The sequence below is a fragment of the Pongo pygmaeus genome, chromosome 19 (genome assembly GCF_028885625.2).
Source record: "Pongo pygmaeus isolate AG05252 chromosome 19, NHGRI_mPonPyg2-v2.0_pri, whole genome shotgun sequence".
NCBI classification, from domain to species: domain Eukaryota; kingdom Metazoa; phylum Chordata; class Mammalia; order Primates; family Hominidae; genus Pongo; species Pongo pygmaeus.
In genome coordinates, this window is record NC_072392.2 from 6,280,663 (window position 1) to 6,298,276 (window position 17,614).

Here is a 17,614-nt window from a genome sequence, read left to right on the forward strand (position 1 = left end):
AAGGAATGCAGGCAGCCTCTAAAAGCTGAAACAGGCAGGAAAGAAAACAGACTCTCCCCTCCGGCCTCCGGAAAGAACACAGTCCTCCCAACCCGTTTTAGAATCCCTGACCTCTGGAACTATAAGAGAATACGTGTGTGTTGTTTTAAGCCATTAAGTCTGCAGTAATTTGCTGCATCCACCATGGGAAACTATTACCCCTGCACAATACCCGAGGAAGGGGGTGTCCCTCGGGCCACTCAGCCCCTTACTGCCGACCCAAAGGACTCCCTGGTCTCAGGGTGTCTGTCAACTCCAGAGGTCAGTATGGTGGCTCCTAGCTGGGAGCAGATGCCTTGGTTTGGTTAACTAGTAATGATTCCTGAGGACGTGCCAGGAATCAAAGGGGGCTGCAAAACCTGCACAAGGTCGTTTCGTGCTGATCCTTCCAACTGCTCCCAAACAAAGGCTTTTGGCATTGCCCCAGGTTGCTGCCTGATATAAGTTTCACATTCTCTCCTTTAAAAAAAAAAATGCATCATACCCACATATGAAGTATCCGGTGAAGGAGGCAGCACAGTGTAGAAAAAAAAAAAAGAAAGAAAAGAAAAGAAAGCCCCAGCCCAGACTCCTGGAAACCTGATGCTAATCCTGGAGCTACTGCCCCTCTCTAAGCCTCAGTTTCCCCATCTGTACAAGGGGTTGGGACTGAGTTGCCTCCAAGGACCTAGTTTGCTGGCAGCCTCATTCCATAGTTCTAAATGCCTCCTTCCCTGTCACCAGCTTGCCTGACCTGGTGACCTGCAGCGGTCAGGGATGGTCAGGGCTGATGGAGAACTGCCACATCCGGAGCCCAAAGCGGCCATCGCCTGCCCTGGGGACCTGTCTGCTTGTTCTCTGCTGCCCCCTGCTGGCAACTTGAAAACAAAGCCTTCCGGCTGGATCTCGCGGAAAGAAGCCCTTGGAAGAGAGGCCCTGCAACCTATTGCAACTGCCCACCCAGACCTGGCCAGCCACGCCCTTCCTTTAGGCTGGTTTTCAGGGAGCAGAAGGAAGCCCATGTAGCAACCAGAGCCCTGGATGGGAGGCTGCCTGCATCTCTCCCCATGTCTGCCTCCCGCCTCCTCTGCACTAGGAAGATGGGGTGTGGTATGCGGCAGTTTCTGAACAGTTGTTCTACTGGCCCAGCCTCTGCCTTTGGAGGATCGTAACCATAGGACAAGGGTCCCTGTGCACCCTCTCTCCAGGGTATCTCCCACCACATGCTATGGGCTTCCTGGTCCCTATCCCCTTTTTCCTGTTTTCAGACATCCAGAGGCATCAGAAGGGGAGCTGTCCACACAGGATGAGCCAGACAGGACCAAGCCCGAGCATAGGCTGCATTCGGGCCCCCATCCTGCCAGCGAGCCCACAGGCCACGTTCTCACCACAAATGAGGTGGGGACCCTCGCTGCTCGTTGTCCCCAAAAGAAAGGGTAGCTGGTAGGACAGCTACATTCAGACAATGGACAGGGCAAAGGAGACTGGGAAGTCTGCGGGCCACAGTCCCTGGCCCCCAAATAATGCCCCTTGCCGGGCCCCTCATCTGTTTCTGAGCCACACTCGACTCTGGCTGCCCAGACAACATCCAGGCCTTTCCCCACAGGCAGCGCTGCCAGGAGGCAGCAGTGAAGGTTCCCTTGGCTCTCTGGCCCCAGCCTCCCTCCCTGTTCCACCTTCTGCAGCTAGAGGGACTCGCTTTGGCCTCAGGACACTCCTGCCTTGCTCCCTCTGCAGGCCATAACATCCCCTTCCTCTGACCTCTTCTAAAATCTCCTCTCTCACGTGGTTACTTCATACTATGGCCCGTTGGACCACTGAGCCTAATCATCCGCAAATTGGAACCCCTGTTCTTCAAGGGCGGGAAGGCTTACACATCAAACCTTCTAGTACTGCAAGAAAAAAGGAAGAAGAGGCCAGGCGCGGTGGCTCACGCCTGTAATCCCAACACTTTGGGAGGCCGAGGTGGGCAGATCACCAGAGGTCAGGAGTTTGAGAGCAGCTGGCCAACATGGTGAAACCCCGTCTCTACTAAAAATACAAAAAATTAGCCAGGCACAGTGGCACACACCTGTAATCCCAGCTACTCAGGAGGCTGAGGAATGAGAATCGCTTGAACCTGGGAGGTGGAGGTTGGAGGTTGCAGTGAGCCGAGATCATGCCACTGCACTCCAGCCTGGGCAACAGGGTGAGACTCCATCTCAAAAAAAAAAAAAAAAAATGAAAAATGAAAAAAAGAGGAGAAGAAGAGAAGAAAAACAGAAAACACTGCCATGTTAAAATATACATCATCACCCCAGATGCCAGAAATATCCTCATTCTGGTGTCCCAGGGGTCACGAAATTGGAACCACAGAGAAAGCAATGCAGTAGAAGCATTGCGCCGAGCCCTGTGGGGAAACACACCTACACAGCCATAATCATGCAAATGCTGTTTATTGACATTCAGATTGTAGAGTCAACCTATGGACAAAGCACAGAAGATTTAGTTTTGCTTACAGAGCAGAAGGTAGATGTTAACAACAGGGATGATGGAAAAGTAAAGTACATCAGAACTTTAGGATACAGTTAGCGCTGGGGGAACCCCTGCTGGGTGGAGACAAGCTTTGGGGCAGAAGAAAAGCCCAGGAAGGCCTTGGCAGTTGACTACGTGGCCCTGGGCCGGATACTCCGTCGCCCCCCTGCCTCATCCCACACACCTGGGTAGTGCTAGAGGATGTCGCTGGTGTGATAGCCCCTCCTCGTACCCATCCTTTAGGGAGGACAAAGAGGAGGGAGAGAGTTGGAAGGGGAAGGTCCCAACGCTGCCATGCTCATCAGACACAGAAGGAGGTCACCAGCCTGAGGTAGGCGGTGGGGCTTGGACACCAGACTAACTTGAAGATGAGCTAAAACAGGGGCGAGTGGAAGCAGCTTTCCCTAAGGCATGCCCCCCAGGGTGCCATGTCAGTTTACCATTGCCAAGGCAACACCCGGGCCTACCCTTTTCCATGGCAACCACCCTTTTCCATGGCAAAAACCCCAGGACCCAGAAGTTACTACCCCTTCCCTAGAAACCTTTGTATATGCCGCTCCTTAATCTACATGTAATTAAAAGTGGGTATAAATCTGACTGCAGAACTGCCCTGAGATGCTGCTCCCTGCCTATGGGGTAGCCCTGCTCTGCAGGACAGTCACAGAGCTGCAACACGGCAGCTTCAATACAGCTGTTTTGGTTTTGTTTTTTGTTGTTGTTGTTTTGTGTTTTTTGAGATGAAGTTTTACTCCTGTTGACCAGGCTGGAGTGCAATGACATGATCTCGGCTCACTGCAACCTCCGCCTCTCAGGTTCGAGTGATTCTCCTGCCTCAGTCTCCCAAGTAGCTGGGATTATAGGCGCCTGCCACCACGCCCAGCTAGTTTTTTTTGTATTTTTAGTAGAGATGAGGTTTCACCATGTTGGCCAGGCTGGTCTGGAACTCCTGACCTCAGGTGATCCACCCGCCTCGGCCTCCCAAAGTGCTGGGATTATAGGCGTGAGCCACTGTGCCCGGCCACAGCTGTTTTCTTCTACCCTACCACTGGCGCTCCCCTTTGAAATCTTTCCTGCAGGAGGCCAAGAACCCTCTCAGGCTAAGCTCCAATGTCGGGGCTTGCCCACCCTACATCAAGACCCACTAAAGTCAGTGGGATTCTAGAGAGTTCTAAGCGTCCTGCATAAAGTTACAAAAATCACCAAGAGATGACCCCCAAATATAACTATCCAAAATGGGGAGACAGGGAGGGGTATCAGGGATGAGAAGGCTCAGAGCATCAAATCCTCATTTGTCATTGACACGGGGTAAAATCGAGAAACTGATTTAAACAGATTGCTTGGAAATAGAGAAAACTAACAGAAGAATTAAAAACAGGGTCAATTAAAACCACGGCACAGAAGGAATGAGAGGGGTAGGGGAGAAAACTACTTTTATTAATAAGCTCTTCTGTACCCTTCGGATTTTTTCTTTTTTTTTACCATGGGTGTGTCTGGCTTTGATTTCAAAAATTAACTTTAAATTTTAAAAAGTGACACCACGATCCTGGTCAATCGAACCAGAAGTGACCAGGCCACTTGCTCCCTACCTGAGTGTCAGGCTGACTGTGGGCCTCAGGGGGGTCAGTGCTGCAGTGAGTGCCCTGGGGACGGGGGTGGCTCTGTGGGTGTCTCTGCAGGTGGCCCTGCAGGCAGCTCTGCAGATGGTGCTGTGGGTGGCTCTGCAGGTGGCTCTGCGGGTGGCTCTGCGGGAGGCTGCGTGGCACCCTGGCTCAGCATGTTCCGGCAGCGCAGCCGCTCCTCCTCCTGCTTCTCCGCCATGCGGTTCTCCAGCAGCCTCAGCTCCCTGCGCACCGCCTTCTGCATAGACGGCTCCAGCTCCAGCACTTTCTGGAGGTCTGCCTTGGCCTCAGCCTCATTCCACACCTCTGCATGAGCCCGGGCACGCACGTAGTAGGCCTTCACGATGCCTGTGGGGAGCAGGGCGCATCCAGCTACAGCTCCCTTCCCAGCCTCAGAGGCAGCCCCTGCCCAGCTGGGACTCACCAGCCTCCAAGACTCTTAGCCCCACATGATCCTTAACCTCTCTGTATCCCCCATCCCTCGGTTTTTTCAACTGTAAGATGGAGATGATGATCATAATAGCAATACCTCCTCCTCTCCTTTTCAAGGCCCTGTGACTAATTTTATATTCATAACTTTGTTTTATTTTTCTTATAGACGCTACCTAAATTAGATAACCTTCAGGCCCTTTCCCTGCACCTCCCCCATATGGTGATTATGAGGATTATGAGGATTAAATGAGATAATAAATGCAGATGACGTGTGCCTGATGCATGAGCTAGGGGCGGATGTTGTTGCTGTGAGCACTATTCGAGCATTAAGTCAATACTAGTACTGACGGTGCCATATCCTTGCAACACCAGTACTAGTATTGACATCATAATATTTTTCTCTATATTGAATGCCCCTCTTTTTTAAAAGCCTGTTTACCATTCCACTGAAATCACAAGCTTGGTGAGCTTCCTGGGTAAGTGTTCAAACACATTAAAATAAAGGGCTGCCCTGCGCCAAGCACTGCCCTTCCATCACCCACGATTCAGTTACACACTCGGGGAAACCCAGCTTGGTGGAGACAAGGTTTGGTGCCCTGGTGGGGTGGAAAGAAAAGTCCAGGAAGGCTATGGCAGGTGTCTCCGTGGCCCTGGGCTGGGCGCCCCCTCACTGCCCGCCCCTGCAGCCCCGCACACCTGGGTGGTGCCGGAGAATGTCACTGGTGTGCTCCAGCACCTCGTAGTACTCCTCCTTCTTCAGCAGGCACTGGCAGTAGTTGAGGATCAGAGTATTGATCATCTTCTCCAGCTTCAGCCACTGGACCTCCCATGGCTTCTCCTGCCCAGGGAGAAGGTCAGCCATGACCTCAGGCAGCTACCCAACCCCCGCCCCACCCTGGCCAGCACTGGGCAAGTCCCCCAGAGTCAGCCCCACTTCCCACCCCTGGCCAGTGGCCTCTGACCTTGGTCTGCAGGTTCCTTAGGCAGATGATGGCCTCCTGGTACTTGGAAGAGGCCTCCTCGTAGCGGCCCAGCTTGAAGAGCCGATTTCCCTCTCCATGGAGGACGGGCACTGCCTTCATCTTCTCATGATTGCTCAGGTTCCAGGTCTCCCTCTGGTAATCACTCGGGGCATCAACCTGGCCCCAGAGCTGCAGGTCAGTGAGGCAGGGACCCCAGGGGCCTGCACCCCATCAGGGACCCGAAAAACAGGACCCTGTGGCACATCTCCCTGAAGTCATGCTTGCTGTTCAAGCGCATACAGACAAGGGAAAGAAGCAACAACGCCGAAAACCCTGCCCTAAATCAATGCCTTTGTGCAAACTAGGAAAAGGTGCCCGTTCATCAAGACACTTCACTTCTAATATTCAGAAAATTGTCACGAATACTCATTTTGTTAGAACAATACACTATTGCCATCTGCTGGAAACTTGTCATTATGGAAATACCAATATACAATGTCTATAATGAGCACCTTGGAGGAGATGCCGGTGCACCTTGTGCAGTGCACAGACCACACAACTGTGACAGCAAGCCTGTAAGGGCCCTTGGTTGACACAGTTCTTATTTTATTTTTATTAATCCACATAGCTCTCAGGCTGAGCCTCAGTCTTGGCCATAAGCTGAGTCCTGACCTGACCTTGACCCTGGCCCTAACCCTCTCTCACCAATCCACAAACACGTGCTGTCAATCACTCTGGGGCTCTGGGTGGGAGGATGTGGGGAGTTCCATGCAGCCTTTCCCGCCACTGGGGAACCAAGTCTGAACCCACAAACCACAGGAAACAAGGAGGAGGTTATAATCTCCAACTCTTGAGAATGAAAGTGGAAGTGGATAAAATGCCTCCACAATGAAAATGAATCACATTTTTAAAAAGTGGTTCCAAGTGGACTTTTTTTTTTTTTTTTTTTTTGAGATGGAGTCTCACTCTGTCACCCAGGTTAAAATGCACTGACATGATCTCGGCTCACTGCAACCTCCACTTCCCAGGTTCAAGCAATTCTCATGCCTCAAATTCCCGAATAGCTGGAATTACAGGCATGCACCACCACACCCGGTTAATTTTTGTGTTTTTAGTAGAGACGGGGTTTTACCATGTTGGCCAGGCTGGTCTCGAACTCCTGACCTCAGGTGATCCAACCCCCTCGGCCTCCCAAAGTGCTGGGATTACAGGCGTGGGCCACCGTGCCCAGCACCAAATGGACTTTTCTTGTGGAAAAATCAGAGGACTTTTTTTTCAAATTCGTCTTCTCCCATGGCTTATGAACCCTTTCTTGTTATCTAAAGAGAAACAGTGCACTGTCCGGTGGCCAGTGGGGTGGGGGTGCCTGTGATGCCCACTGTCCCTCTCTGGTACTGGCACAGCCCTCCAGCCCTGCCAACCCCAGCCCCACCTGCAGCAGCTCGATCACAAAGATCAGAGGCTGAGGCTCCTTCTGCAGCTCGTCCAGGTCCTCGTAGCCCAGCGTGTGGTAGGCGAACATATTGGCCAGCCCGCATGTGTGCACGTGCCACTCTGTGGGGTCCTTGCCCTGGGCCATCTGCCGCAGGCTCCGGGACAGGATGGGGTAGACCCCCGTGTGCTGTGGGGAGAAACAGATGGATGACATCCGGGCTACCTGCTCAGAGCTAGGTGGGCCACAAAAGGCCTCCACTCAGAGCCCCTCCTGGCAGGAATCCTGCTCCCTCACTATCCCACTAATACTAACTGTGGTTAACTGTGTGCCAGGCAAAGCACTTCACACTGTTATGAGCCCCTTCAATCCTTACGACAATTCAAGGGAGGCACTATTATCCCCATTTTACAGATGGGGAAACTACAGCCCAGAGAGGCAAAGCAACTTGCTTAAGGTCACACAGCTAGGAAATGACGCAGTCAGGATTCAAACCTGGCTCCAGAGGCCATATGCTGTTAGCCTCCAGCTGCCTCTTCTGGCCCTTATGGTCCACTGTAACACATCTCTGCCCCAAGAAAACCCTGAGCTCTGCAAAGCCTATGACTCGCAGGAAGGGCAGTGTGGGGTAGTGGAAGGAGCAGGACTCCAGGGTCCAAGAGAGTCGCTTTGGTGTCCTGGCAGTGCTGTAGGTTAGCAGTGAGCCCAGGTCTCTGCACTTCTCTGAACCTCAGTTCCCGGGGTTGCTCCTGTTCGGTATTAGGGCTGCTGTAGGGATTAAATGAGATGGTGCAGATATAGTTCTGGCTCATCACAGCTTCAGCCAGCACAGGAGCTGAGTTTGCCACCCTTGGGATAAAGGAGGGCTGGGAAAATCAGCCGTGCGGCCTCAGCGAGGCCTGCTGTGTGTATGCTGGGCCCCAGTTTCCCCAGCTAGGCTCCCTGAGAACCCATCTCCTTGGACCAGCTTCTGAGATGACTCAGCACTGGCCCCACATGCAACATGGGAAGTGAAGGGGCTGAAACTCTGTGCAGCAGTTCAGCTCTGCCTCCAGGTCACCAACACAGAGACAGAGGTCAGCCTGCCCACCCCACCGGCCGGGATTAGCCCGAAATGCCTTCTGCCTCTTTATGGAAGAGGCAAGCAGATGGCTGTTGAGCCTGTTAGGATTAGAGCTGGACCAAGGGAGGGAGAGGCCCCAGAACCAGCTTACTGCAGGGAGGGGCCACCTCTGGCCCTGACTCAGCAGCCCGCAGCTCAGCACCCCATGGCTCCCAGCAAGCTGAGTGTGTTTTTGTGGCCGCAAAGCACACTGCCCTCACTTATTTATGTCATGGCACTGGCTGACCTGCATTACAATTGTTTAGCTGTCTGCTCCTCCTGCAGAATTCAAGTTCCCTAAGGGCTAGGGGCTTTGCTTGTTTCATTCCTAACATACAGCACAGGCCAAATCAGGTGCCCAGTGAATGTTTTCTAACTAGATAGGTAGGTAGGTAGATAGATAGATAGATAGATAGATAGATAGATAGATAGATAATAGATACACGAATGATAGGAGATAGATAGAAGATGATGGATGCATGCATAGTAATGGAAGACTGGATTATGAATGAAGACTGGTTGAAGGGAAGAATGGATGAATTGATGCCTGGGCAGGTGGGTGGATGGATAAGAGGTGGATGTGCAGGTGAAGAACTAACTCTAGAAGGGGTGTGTGTGTGTGTGTGTGTGTGCGCATGCACGTGCACACAATCACGGCAGCCATGGGCTGGGGTGAGGAGATGTGGGGAGCATGGAGATTGGGAAAACCCATAGTTACTATGGGTACAGTGGCTCATGCCTGTAATCCTGGCACTTTGGGAGGTCAAGGCAGGTGGTTCACCTGAGATCAGGAGTTCGAGACCAGCCTGGCCAACATGGTGAAACCCCGTCTCTACTAAAAATACAAAAATTGGCCTGGTGTGGTGGCAAGCACCTGTAATTCCAGCTACTCGGGAGGCTGAAGCAGGAGAATCGCTTGAACCTGGGAGGCAGAGGTTGCAGTGAGCCAATCCCATACCATTGCACTCCAGCCTGGGCAACAAGAGCGAAAGTCCGTCTCAAAAAAAAAAAAAAAAAAACAGTTACCAGCCTGTGATATGGGCAATGCACTCATGTGACTATCAACATGGAAAAAGGAACACAGACTCCACAGGAAACAAAGAGCCACGCCCACATTACTAGAATGACAACAGCTTGTGGTTTTGCAAACAACAAATCAATCAACTAATCAAGAATTTATTGACAGCCTTCTATGCACTCAGCTGTCATGTGTTAGCAAACATGTATCCTATGGACAGGGGGCTGTTAGTGGCAGCCAAGCCTTGCCTCACATATGGCATGAATTAAAGTACAGGAGCCCCTCACGCTAAGCAAAGTCAATAGATATATTTTTAAACTAACTGAAATCACAAAGAAGCCAATTTTTTGAAGGCTTGACTTGATAAAAAATAAAACAGATTTTAAGATAAAAACATCAGAATGAAGAAAAACACAGGGACTGCTACAAAGGAAAGATGTTCAACAAATATTTGCTACATGAATGGATAAATGGATAACATGTTGAGTGGGATCACCTACTGGCAGAGGATGGCGCTGCAGCCCAGCTCTATTAGACACTGTGAGAAATGTGTGTAGGATGAAGAAGGAACCAGGCATCTCACCCAGATCTTTTCCCTTAACTTGTCTGAGCCATTGCAAGTTATGTTCCCTTTTGGAGTCTTAAGTTTCCCATCAGTAAAGTGAAGAAGTTAATCTCAAATTTTTTCTAGGCTGGACATGGTGGCTCACACCTGTAATCTCAGCACTTTGGGAGGCCGAGGCAGGCAGATCACTTGAGGTCAAGAGTTCAAGACCAGCTTGGTCCAACATGATGAAACCCCATCTCTACTAAAAATACTGAAAAAAAAAAAATAGCCAGGTGTGGTGGCAGGCACCTGTAATCCCCAGCTACTCAGGAGGCTGAAGTGGGAGAATCATTTGAACCTGGGAGGCAGAGGTTCCAGCAAGCCAAGATCGTGCCACTACACTCCAACCTGGGTGACAGAGTGAAACTCCATCTCAGAAAAAAAAAAAAAAAAAAAATTCTAGTTCAAAATAATAGCTCTCATTTTTAATTGCCCTGTATTATGATTCACCCTCATATGTTATATCATGTAATCTCCAAAACAACCCCTTAACTTAGAGTTTTGTTTATTTATAAATGAAGGAATAGAGTAGCAGACAGAAGACAGGACTTCCTCAGGTCACACAAATAATGAAAGACAAAACAGAGTTCAAATTGTCCCCAAAATGCTCATTTAAAAGGTCAGTGGCCTCTGATGAAATAATGAGTCTGGGTATCTGCCACCAATGGTGAAAGTCTAGGGGAACTTTGGAATGGATGAATCAGGCTGTCAACACCTAAACCCACCAATCACTCTTAACATCACTATAAGAGAGTCAACCAAGTATGATGTACGTCTCCCAAAGGGAAGTATATGGTACATCCATGGCAGACTTTTGAAAAAGAGAGAGAGAGAGAGAAGAATCTGAATCTTATCAGGTCCTCTAGACCCCACTTTCAATTTATCAAAAATGTGGGGAATAGAGGAGCACGTTAGACAATTCCATGGCAAAGCAACCAGGAAAATCAGAATGTGGGACTTCTACAGGACAAATGACCCAGTTCCTTCAACATTTCCATGTCAAGGAAGAAAAGAAGAAAAGAAGGAGGCTGGGCGCGGTAGCTCATGCCTGTAATCCCAGCACTTTAGGAGGCAGAGGCGGGTGGATCACAAGGTCAAGAGATCAAGACCATTCTGGTCAACATGGTGAAACTCTGTCTCTACTAAAATACAAAAAATTACCCAGGCGTGGTGGCGGGCACCTGTAGTCTTGGGAGGCTGAGGCAGGAGGATCTCTTGAACCCAGGAGGCTGAGGTTGCAGTGTGCCAAGATCATGCTACTGCACTCCAGCCTGGCAACAGAGCAAGACTCCGTCTCAAAAAAAGAAAGAAAGAAAAGAAGGAAGTAGACCTATAGATAAAAAGGGACTTGAGAGATGCATCAACAAAGCACTATGCAGAGACTTTGTTTGTTTGGTTGTTGATTTAAACAAACCAAACTCATTCATTTATAAACAATAAAAGGAGTCAACCAAAGAAAATTTAACAGTGACTGGATATTAGATGGCTTTAAGGAATTACTGAACTTTTTAAAAGATTTCATAATGATACAATGGTAAAGTTTTTTTAATATCCTTTTTTTTTTTTTTTTTTTAAGATGGAGTCTCACTCTGTCACCAGACTGGAGTTCAGTGGCATGATCTCAGCTCACTACAACCTCCGCCTCCCGGGTTCAAGCAGTTCTCATGCCTCAGCCTCCTGAGTAGCTGGGATTACAGGCACCCACCACCACTCCTGGCTAATTTTTGTATTGTTAGTACAGACAGGGTTTCACCATGTTGGTCAGGCTGGTCTCGAACTCTTGACCTCGTGATCTGCCCGCCTCAGTCTCCCAAAGTGCTGGGATATCCTCATATTTTAGAGATACAAATTTTAGTATTTACAGATGAAATGATATGGTGTCTGGCATTTGGTTTAACCATGCTGGACAAAGAAGCAAAGTGGGTGGGTTGGGAGATGAAGCAACACCAGCCGCGGGTTGATGGTGGCCGGCACTGGGTGATGGATACTTGTAAGTTCATTATTCTTTCTGTTGACTTTTGTATATGTTTGAAAGTTCCCATAAGAAACGTTGCCTAAAGGTCAGTGAGTTTTGCCATAAGGCAAGGAAGCTAACTTATAAGAGTAATTTACGGAGTGCCGTAAATAGGAGGGCAAACTTGCAATGTGAGGAGGAGGGCAAAAAAGTCACCAATGCTGCTCTAATCATGCTGTATAAAATCTCCAGGTCTAATCATGCTGTATAAAAAGCAAGGACTTGGCCAGGCAAGATGGCTCATGCCTATAATTCCAGCACTCTGGGAGGCCGAGACAGGAGGATTGCTTAAGCCTAGGAGTTTAGGACCAGCCTGGCCAACGTGGTGAAACTGTCTCTACAAAAAATACACGAGGTGTGGTGGTGCGCCTGTAGTCCCAACTACTTGGAAGGCTGAAGTGGGAGGATCACCTGAGCCTGGGAAGTTGAGGCTGCAGTGAGCCATAATTACGCTACTGCACTCCAGCGTGGGTGACAGGGCGAGACCCTATCTCTCTTTCTCTCTCTCTCTCTCTCTCTCTCAAAGTTGAGGCTGCGTGGGCCATAATTACACTACTGCACTCCAGCCTGGGTGACAGGGTGAGACCCTATCTCTCTCTCTCTCTCTCTCAAAGTTGAGGCTGCAGTGGGCCATAATTACGCTACTGCACTCCAGCCTGGGTGACAGGGTGAGACCCTATCTCTCTCTCTCTCTCTCTCACACACACACACACGCACACACACACACACAAATGTGAGGACTGTGAAGTGGGCCAGCTCACTCCTGCTGGGCATACCTCTGCTCCCCACCAGCCAGCCACAGCATGGTCACCCCTTCCAGCCCTTGTTCCCTCCATCTTCACATGCACAGCGGTGGGGAATAAGGTTGCAGGACTGGCTTTGCAGAGCTTCGCTTGAGTCCCAGCTTTCCCGAAACACAGCAGCCCCGCAAAGTGGGTGGGTGAGCACCGAAGAGACTAGTCCCAGGGGACAGGCACACAGGGCCTACTTACGATGGTGTCACACCAGAACTCGGCCACCTCGTGCACCCGCATGGAGGTGAGCAGGATCTCCCAGACCTCGAGCTTGAACATGTTTCCGATGATGATGTGCATGGGCTGGCCCACCTGCCGGCTGTCGTCGATGACCGTTCGCTCCTCATCACATTTCATGGTGCGGAAATGAAAGATCACCTGGTCACCGAGACGGTGCACTATGCTCTAGACACACCGCTCAAGGTCTGGCAGAAGCCACCCCCTTGCCACCGACACCCAGGGCTGTCCCCAGGGTCAGCTCACTCAGTTCACCCCATCAGATGCCTCAGACCCCTGGAGCACCTCCACCCTTCCCGCACCCCCCAGGGAGGAGGGACCCACCCCTCCCTACGGACCCCATTCCACTCCCCACAGCCCTGTGCATCCAGAAATCCTTCCTCAAATAAGCCCGAGTTCTTTTTTTTTCTTTTGAAACAGAGTCTCACTCTGTTGCCCAGGTTGGAGCGCAGTGGTATGATCTCGGCTCACTGCAACCTCCACCTCCCGGGCTCAAGTGATTCTCCTGCCTCAGTCTCCTGAGTATCTGAACTGGGATTATAGGCCCCCACATATCCGGCTAATTTTTGTATTTTCAGTAGAGACGGGGTTTCACATGTTGGTCAGGCTGGTCTCGAACTCTTGACCTGATGATCTGCCCATTTTGGCCTCCCAAAGTGCTGGGATTACAGGCGTGAGCCGCCTCGCCTGGCCAAAGCCCGAATTCTGTAGCCACAGACGCACCCTTCAGTCCAGGGAAGCCCAACAGACATTTGGGGAAAAATACCAAGACCCCTGGGACCCCCTTTCTTCTCACTCAACATTTAGGGCTCCAGAAAATTCCCAAAAGCCCTTCCCCTCAGCCCATGCTAAAGTTGAATCTGCAAAGTACCAAAAATGCCCCCTGAATGGGTAGACGCTGGGAGCTCCCCGGAAGCCCAGCACTGGGGCTGCCTGGCTGTTTTTTTGGCACAGCTGAAAGCTGTTTACAGTGCCTTGGGGCACACCTGGAATATGGAAGGCTGCTGTGGGGGACCCTGTCTGCTCCGGAGGGGCCCCACTCACTCGGGATCCGGTGATGAAGTTTGGGAGCTCGCCCGTGCCCCCGTGCAGAATGGTTTTCTTGACCCCTTCCACGTTCAGGAGCAGAGCGGCGTCCATGGCTGCAGGAGAAAGGGAGGTGTCCAGCACAGGCGGAGATAATCTCACCTCCGGGGAAGACACTTAGGCGGCTGAGACTCTGGATTTGCCCAGCCAGGAGGAGTGGGGGGAAGGGCAGACGGTGGGGGCGGTGACCCAGGGGCCCCGGCTTCTCATCAGAGCCACTCGGGCCGGGCCTGTGGTCCACAGGCAACCTTGCCTCCTATGCCATCCACAGCTCCTTCCAGTGATTCTGGGCCCCTGCCCAGGGTTGTGCTAGACTTGGCTTTTGTTCCACCCCAAGAAGCTGAGCCTTCTTTAAGAAGTCAGGGGACCAGGCGCGGTGACTCACGCCTGTAATCCCAGCACTTTAGGAGGCCGAGGCGGGCGGATCACGAGGTCAAGAAATCGAGACTATCCTGGCCAACATGGTGAAACCCCATCTCTACTGAAAATACAAAAATTAGCCAGGGGTGGTGGCAGGCGCCTGTAGTTCCAGCTACTCGGGAGGCTGAAGCAGGAGAATCACTTGAACCAGGGAGGCGGAGGTTGCAGTGAGCGGAGATAGCGCCACTGAACTCCAGCCTGGCGATGTGGAGAGAGGCCTGGAGGCCACTAAAGGGGAAAAGGAGGGGAGGCCTGGGCTGGGCCCAGACTCTAAGCCCCTGAGGACCCCAGGCCAGCCGGGGTGGCAGCTGCCCTTTGCCATCCAGCCACCTTCCTACTTGCCCTGTTCCCCCTCCCCTCCCCAGAATCCGCCTTCAGGAGGCCCTGCAATGGTGGCCCAAGGGAAGAGGGGACAGGTTTCTGGCTTGGGAGGGAAGGAAGACGGAGAACAAAAGGCGGGGTGGGTTTGGGTAAAGTTGAGGCTCCCTCCGCAGCCCCGCTCCTGCCTCCCCTGAAAGGTCTGGCTGGGGGAAGGGTGGGTATCCCCTCCCCTTTGGAGGGCCCCCCTTTGGAGGGCCTTAGCCCTGTGCTCTGGGAACCAGGCAGAGTTTATTCAGGGCATCAGGGACGCTCAGAAGGGCTGGGAAACATAAATGCGAAGACCTGGTGTTTGGCACCACCGTGTGGCCAGTTCAAGCTCCTACACCTCCGAACCCTGAGGGCACTGGACTCAGCTCCCCAAAACCATTCTCTTCCTGACACCAGGCTCACTGGTTGCAGAGGGAAGGGGTGCAGGACTCTGCTACAGGGAGCGATAAAAACACTGGACTAAGGAGGCTGAGGTAGGTGGATCACCTGAGGTCAGGAGTTCGAGACCAGCCTGGCCAACATGGTGAAACCCCCGTCTCTACTAAAAATACAAAAATTACCCGGGCATGGTGGTGCGCGCCTGAAATCCTAGCTACTCAGGAGGCTGAGGCAGGAGCCTCGCTTGAACCCGGGAGGCGGAGGTTGCAGTGAGCTGAGTTTTTTGAGACTCTGTCTCAAAAAAACGAAACAAAACAAAAAAATGCTAGACTAGGCTGGGCGCGGTGGCTCATGGCTGTAATCCTAGGACTCTGGGAGCCAAGGCAGGTGGATCACCTGAGATCAGGAGTTAGAGACCAGCCTGGCCAACATGATGAATCCCCATCTCTACTAAAATTACAAAAGTTAGTCGGGTGTGGTGGTGGGCGCCTGTAATCCCAATCCCAGCTACCCAGGAGGTTGAAGCAGGAGAATCGCTTGAACCCAGGAGATGAAGGTTGCTGTGCACCAAGATCGTGTTGCTGCACTCCAGCCTGGGGCATAGAGTGAGACTGTGTCAGAAGAAGAAGAAGAAGGAGAAGGAGAGGAGGAAGAGGAGGAGGAGGAGGAGAAGGGAAGAGGGAAGAGGGAAGAAGAAGGAAGAAGAAGAAGAAGAAGAGGGAGAGGGAGAGGGGGAGAGGGAGTGGGGGGGGGGGGAGAAGGAGAGGAAGAGGAAGAGGAAGAGGAAGAAAGAGGAAGAGGAAGAGGAGGAAGAAGAAGAAGAAGAAGAAGAAGAGGAAGAGGAGACTGGACTGAGCCAGATACAGCTGAGTTCAAAGGGCTGACCCTTTCCTATTTACTGACCTTGTTGCCTTGGATGTCTCTCGTTTTCTCTAACTGCATTTTCCCAACCAAAATGAGAAGATTGACCTCTCCTGCTCCCTCTCAGGGGAAATTGGGAGGGCTGCAGCAGTGAATGGCACCCCGAAATCCAGCACGCCTGAAAGTCTTGCTTCCCATGAGCAGCCGTTGGCATAGAGGAGACCAAACCTGGGCCAACCGGTCAGGGCCAGGGAATCCTGGCCAGATCCCCAAGCGTCCAGTCTCCATCCCTGGAAGGCAGAAGGATGCTGAAAACCTTCCCCTCCTCTCTTCCATCCTTTCTCCAGCCACGTGGCAACCTAGAGAGGTCTGCACGCATGGGTAAAACGGATACTTAGTGAAACTAATACAGGAGTTATTAAGAAATAATTTTTAGGCAGATAGTAAGGGTAAAGGTTCTTGGTGGAAATTTTCCTGCAATAAAAAACAAGCCCCCAAACCATCTCTTTTCTAACAGAAAAGGCTGCTTAAAGGACCAGGCTGGCAAACCTTGATATGCAAATGCTGGCCATTAGAAACTGGGTTCACTCATATGGCGATTCCTGCTGTCTTTTCCCTGTCACCAGGTGTACCGAGTGTCATGGCCACCTCCAGATAACACTTTGTGTTCAGAACATCATAGCGATCCACATTTGCATATTAAAGGACTAAGGTGGGAAGGCCATGTATTTTGCGGGGTTTGTAAATGATACACCTGGTCAAACCAATCCCCTGGGCCCTATGGAAATCAGACACCACCTCCTCAGCCTCTTCATATAAGCAGCCACTTCCCACCACCGGCACCCTGAATGGGGGTTTTCTGTTTGTTCAAATCTCCCCTCCCTCTGTCTCTGTATAGGGGAGCTATTCTCTTCTTCCTTCCTTCTTTCTTGCCTATTAAACTTTTCGCTCCTTAAAACCACTCCACGTGTGTCCGTGTCGTTAATCCTATTGGTGCAAGACCAAGAACCCTGGAGTTCCTCCAGTCATCAGAGCCGTATCAAAACTACAAAGGAAAATAAAAGTGTTTATCATAAAAGTCTAAGGAGAGAGGAAGAACACACTTGTCACTTGCAGGTGGCAAGAGTCTGCTTCTGGGATGCTGGCAGTGCTCACCCTTGACCTAGGTGATGGTTACATGGGTGTTGACTTTATAAGTACAGTAAGTCCTCACTTAGTGTCCTTTAGGTTCTTGGAAACTGCAGTCTGAAATGAAAGGACATACATCAGGTCCTCAAATAACATCCTTTCAATCAATATCATCATTTCGTTATAATGTTGATGAGAAAAAAGGTGGTTTCCTTATATGTCATTTCATTTAAAGTCAGTTTTCTTTTTTTTTTTTTTGAGATGGAATTTTGCTCTTGTCGCCCAGGCTGGAGTGCAATGGCATGATCTTGACTCACTGCAACCTCCACCTCCTGGGATCAATCTCCACCTCCTGGGATTCTCCTGCCTCAGCCTCCCAAGTAGCTGGGATTACAGGTGCTTGCCACTTCACCCAGCTTTTTTTTTTTTTTTTTTTTTTTTTTTTTTTTTTTTTTAGTGGATACAGGGTTTCATCACATTGGCCAGGCTGGTCTCAAACTCCTGACCTCAGGTGATCTACCCACCTTGGCCTCCCAAAGTGCTGGGATTACAGGCGTGAGCCACCATGCCCAGCCTAAAGTCAGTTTTCAAACACCTATTGACAGCATTAAGTAAGGACTCAC

At 51.0% G+C, this 17,614-nt stretch overlaps 1 protein-coding gene across 1 annotated transcript; it reads right to left on the reverse strand.

Moving 5' to 3' along the window:
• Positions 1 to 2,436: 2,436 nt before the first annotated feature.
• AIPL1 (aryl hydrocarbon receptor interacting protein like 1) lies at positions 2,437 to 16,153 on the reverse strand. The gene is made up of 8 exons (XM_063655802.1): positions 15,906 to 16,153; positions 13,794 to 13,891; positions 12,711 to 12,890; positions 6,978 to 7,166; positions 5,546 to 5,722; positions 5,280 to 5,421; positions 4,119 to 4,499; positions 2,437 to 2,480 (listed from the first exon to the last, which is right to left on the reverse strand). Exons 1-7 carry the CDS (start codon positions 16,075 to 16,077, stop codon positions 4,153 to 4,155), a joined length of 1,305 nt encoding a protein of 434 aa, XP_063511872.1. The 5' UTR covers positions 16,078 to 16,153; the 3' UTR covers positions 2,437 to 2,480; positions 4,119 to 4,152.
• Positions 16,154 to 17,614: the final 1,461 nt, after the last annotated feature.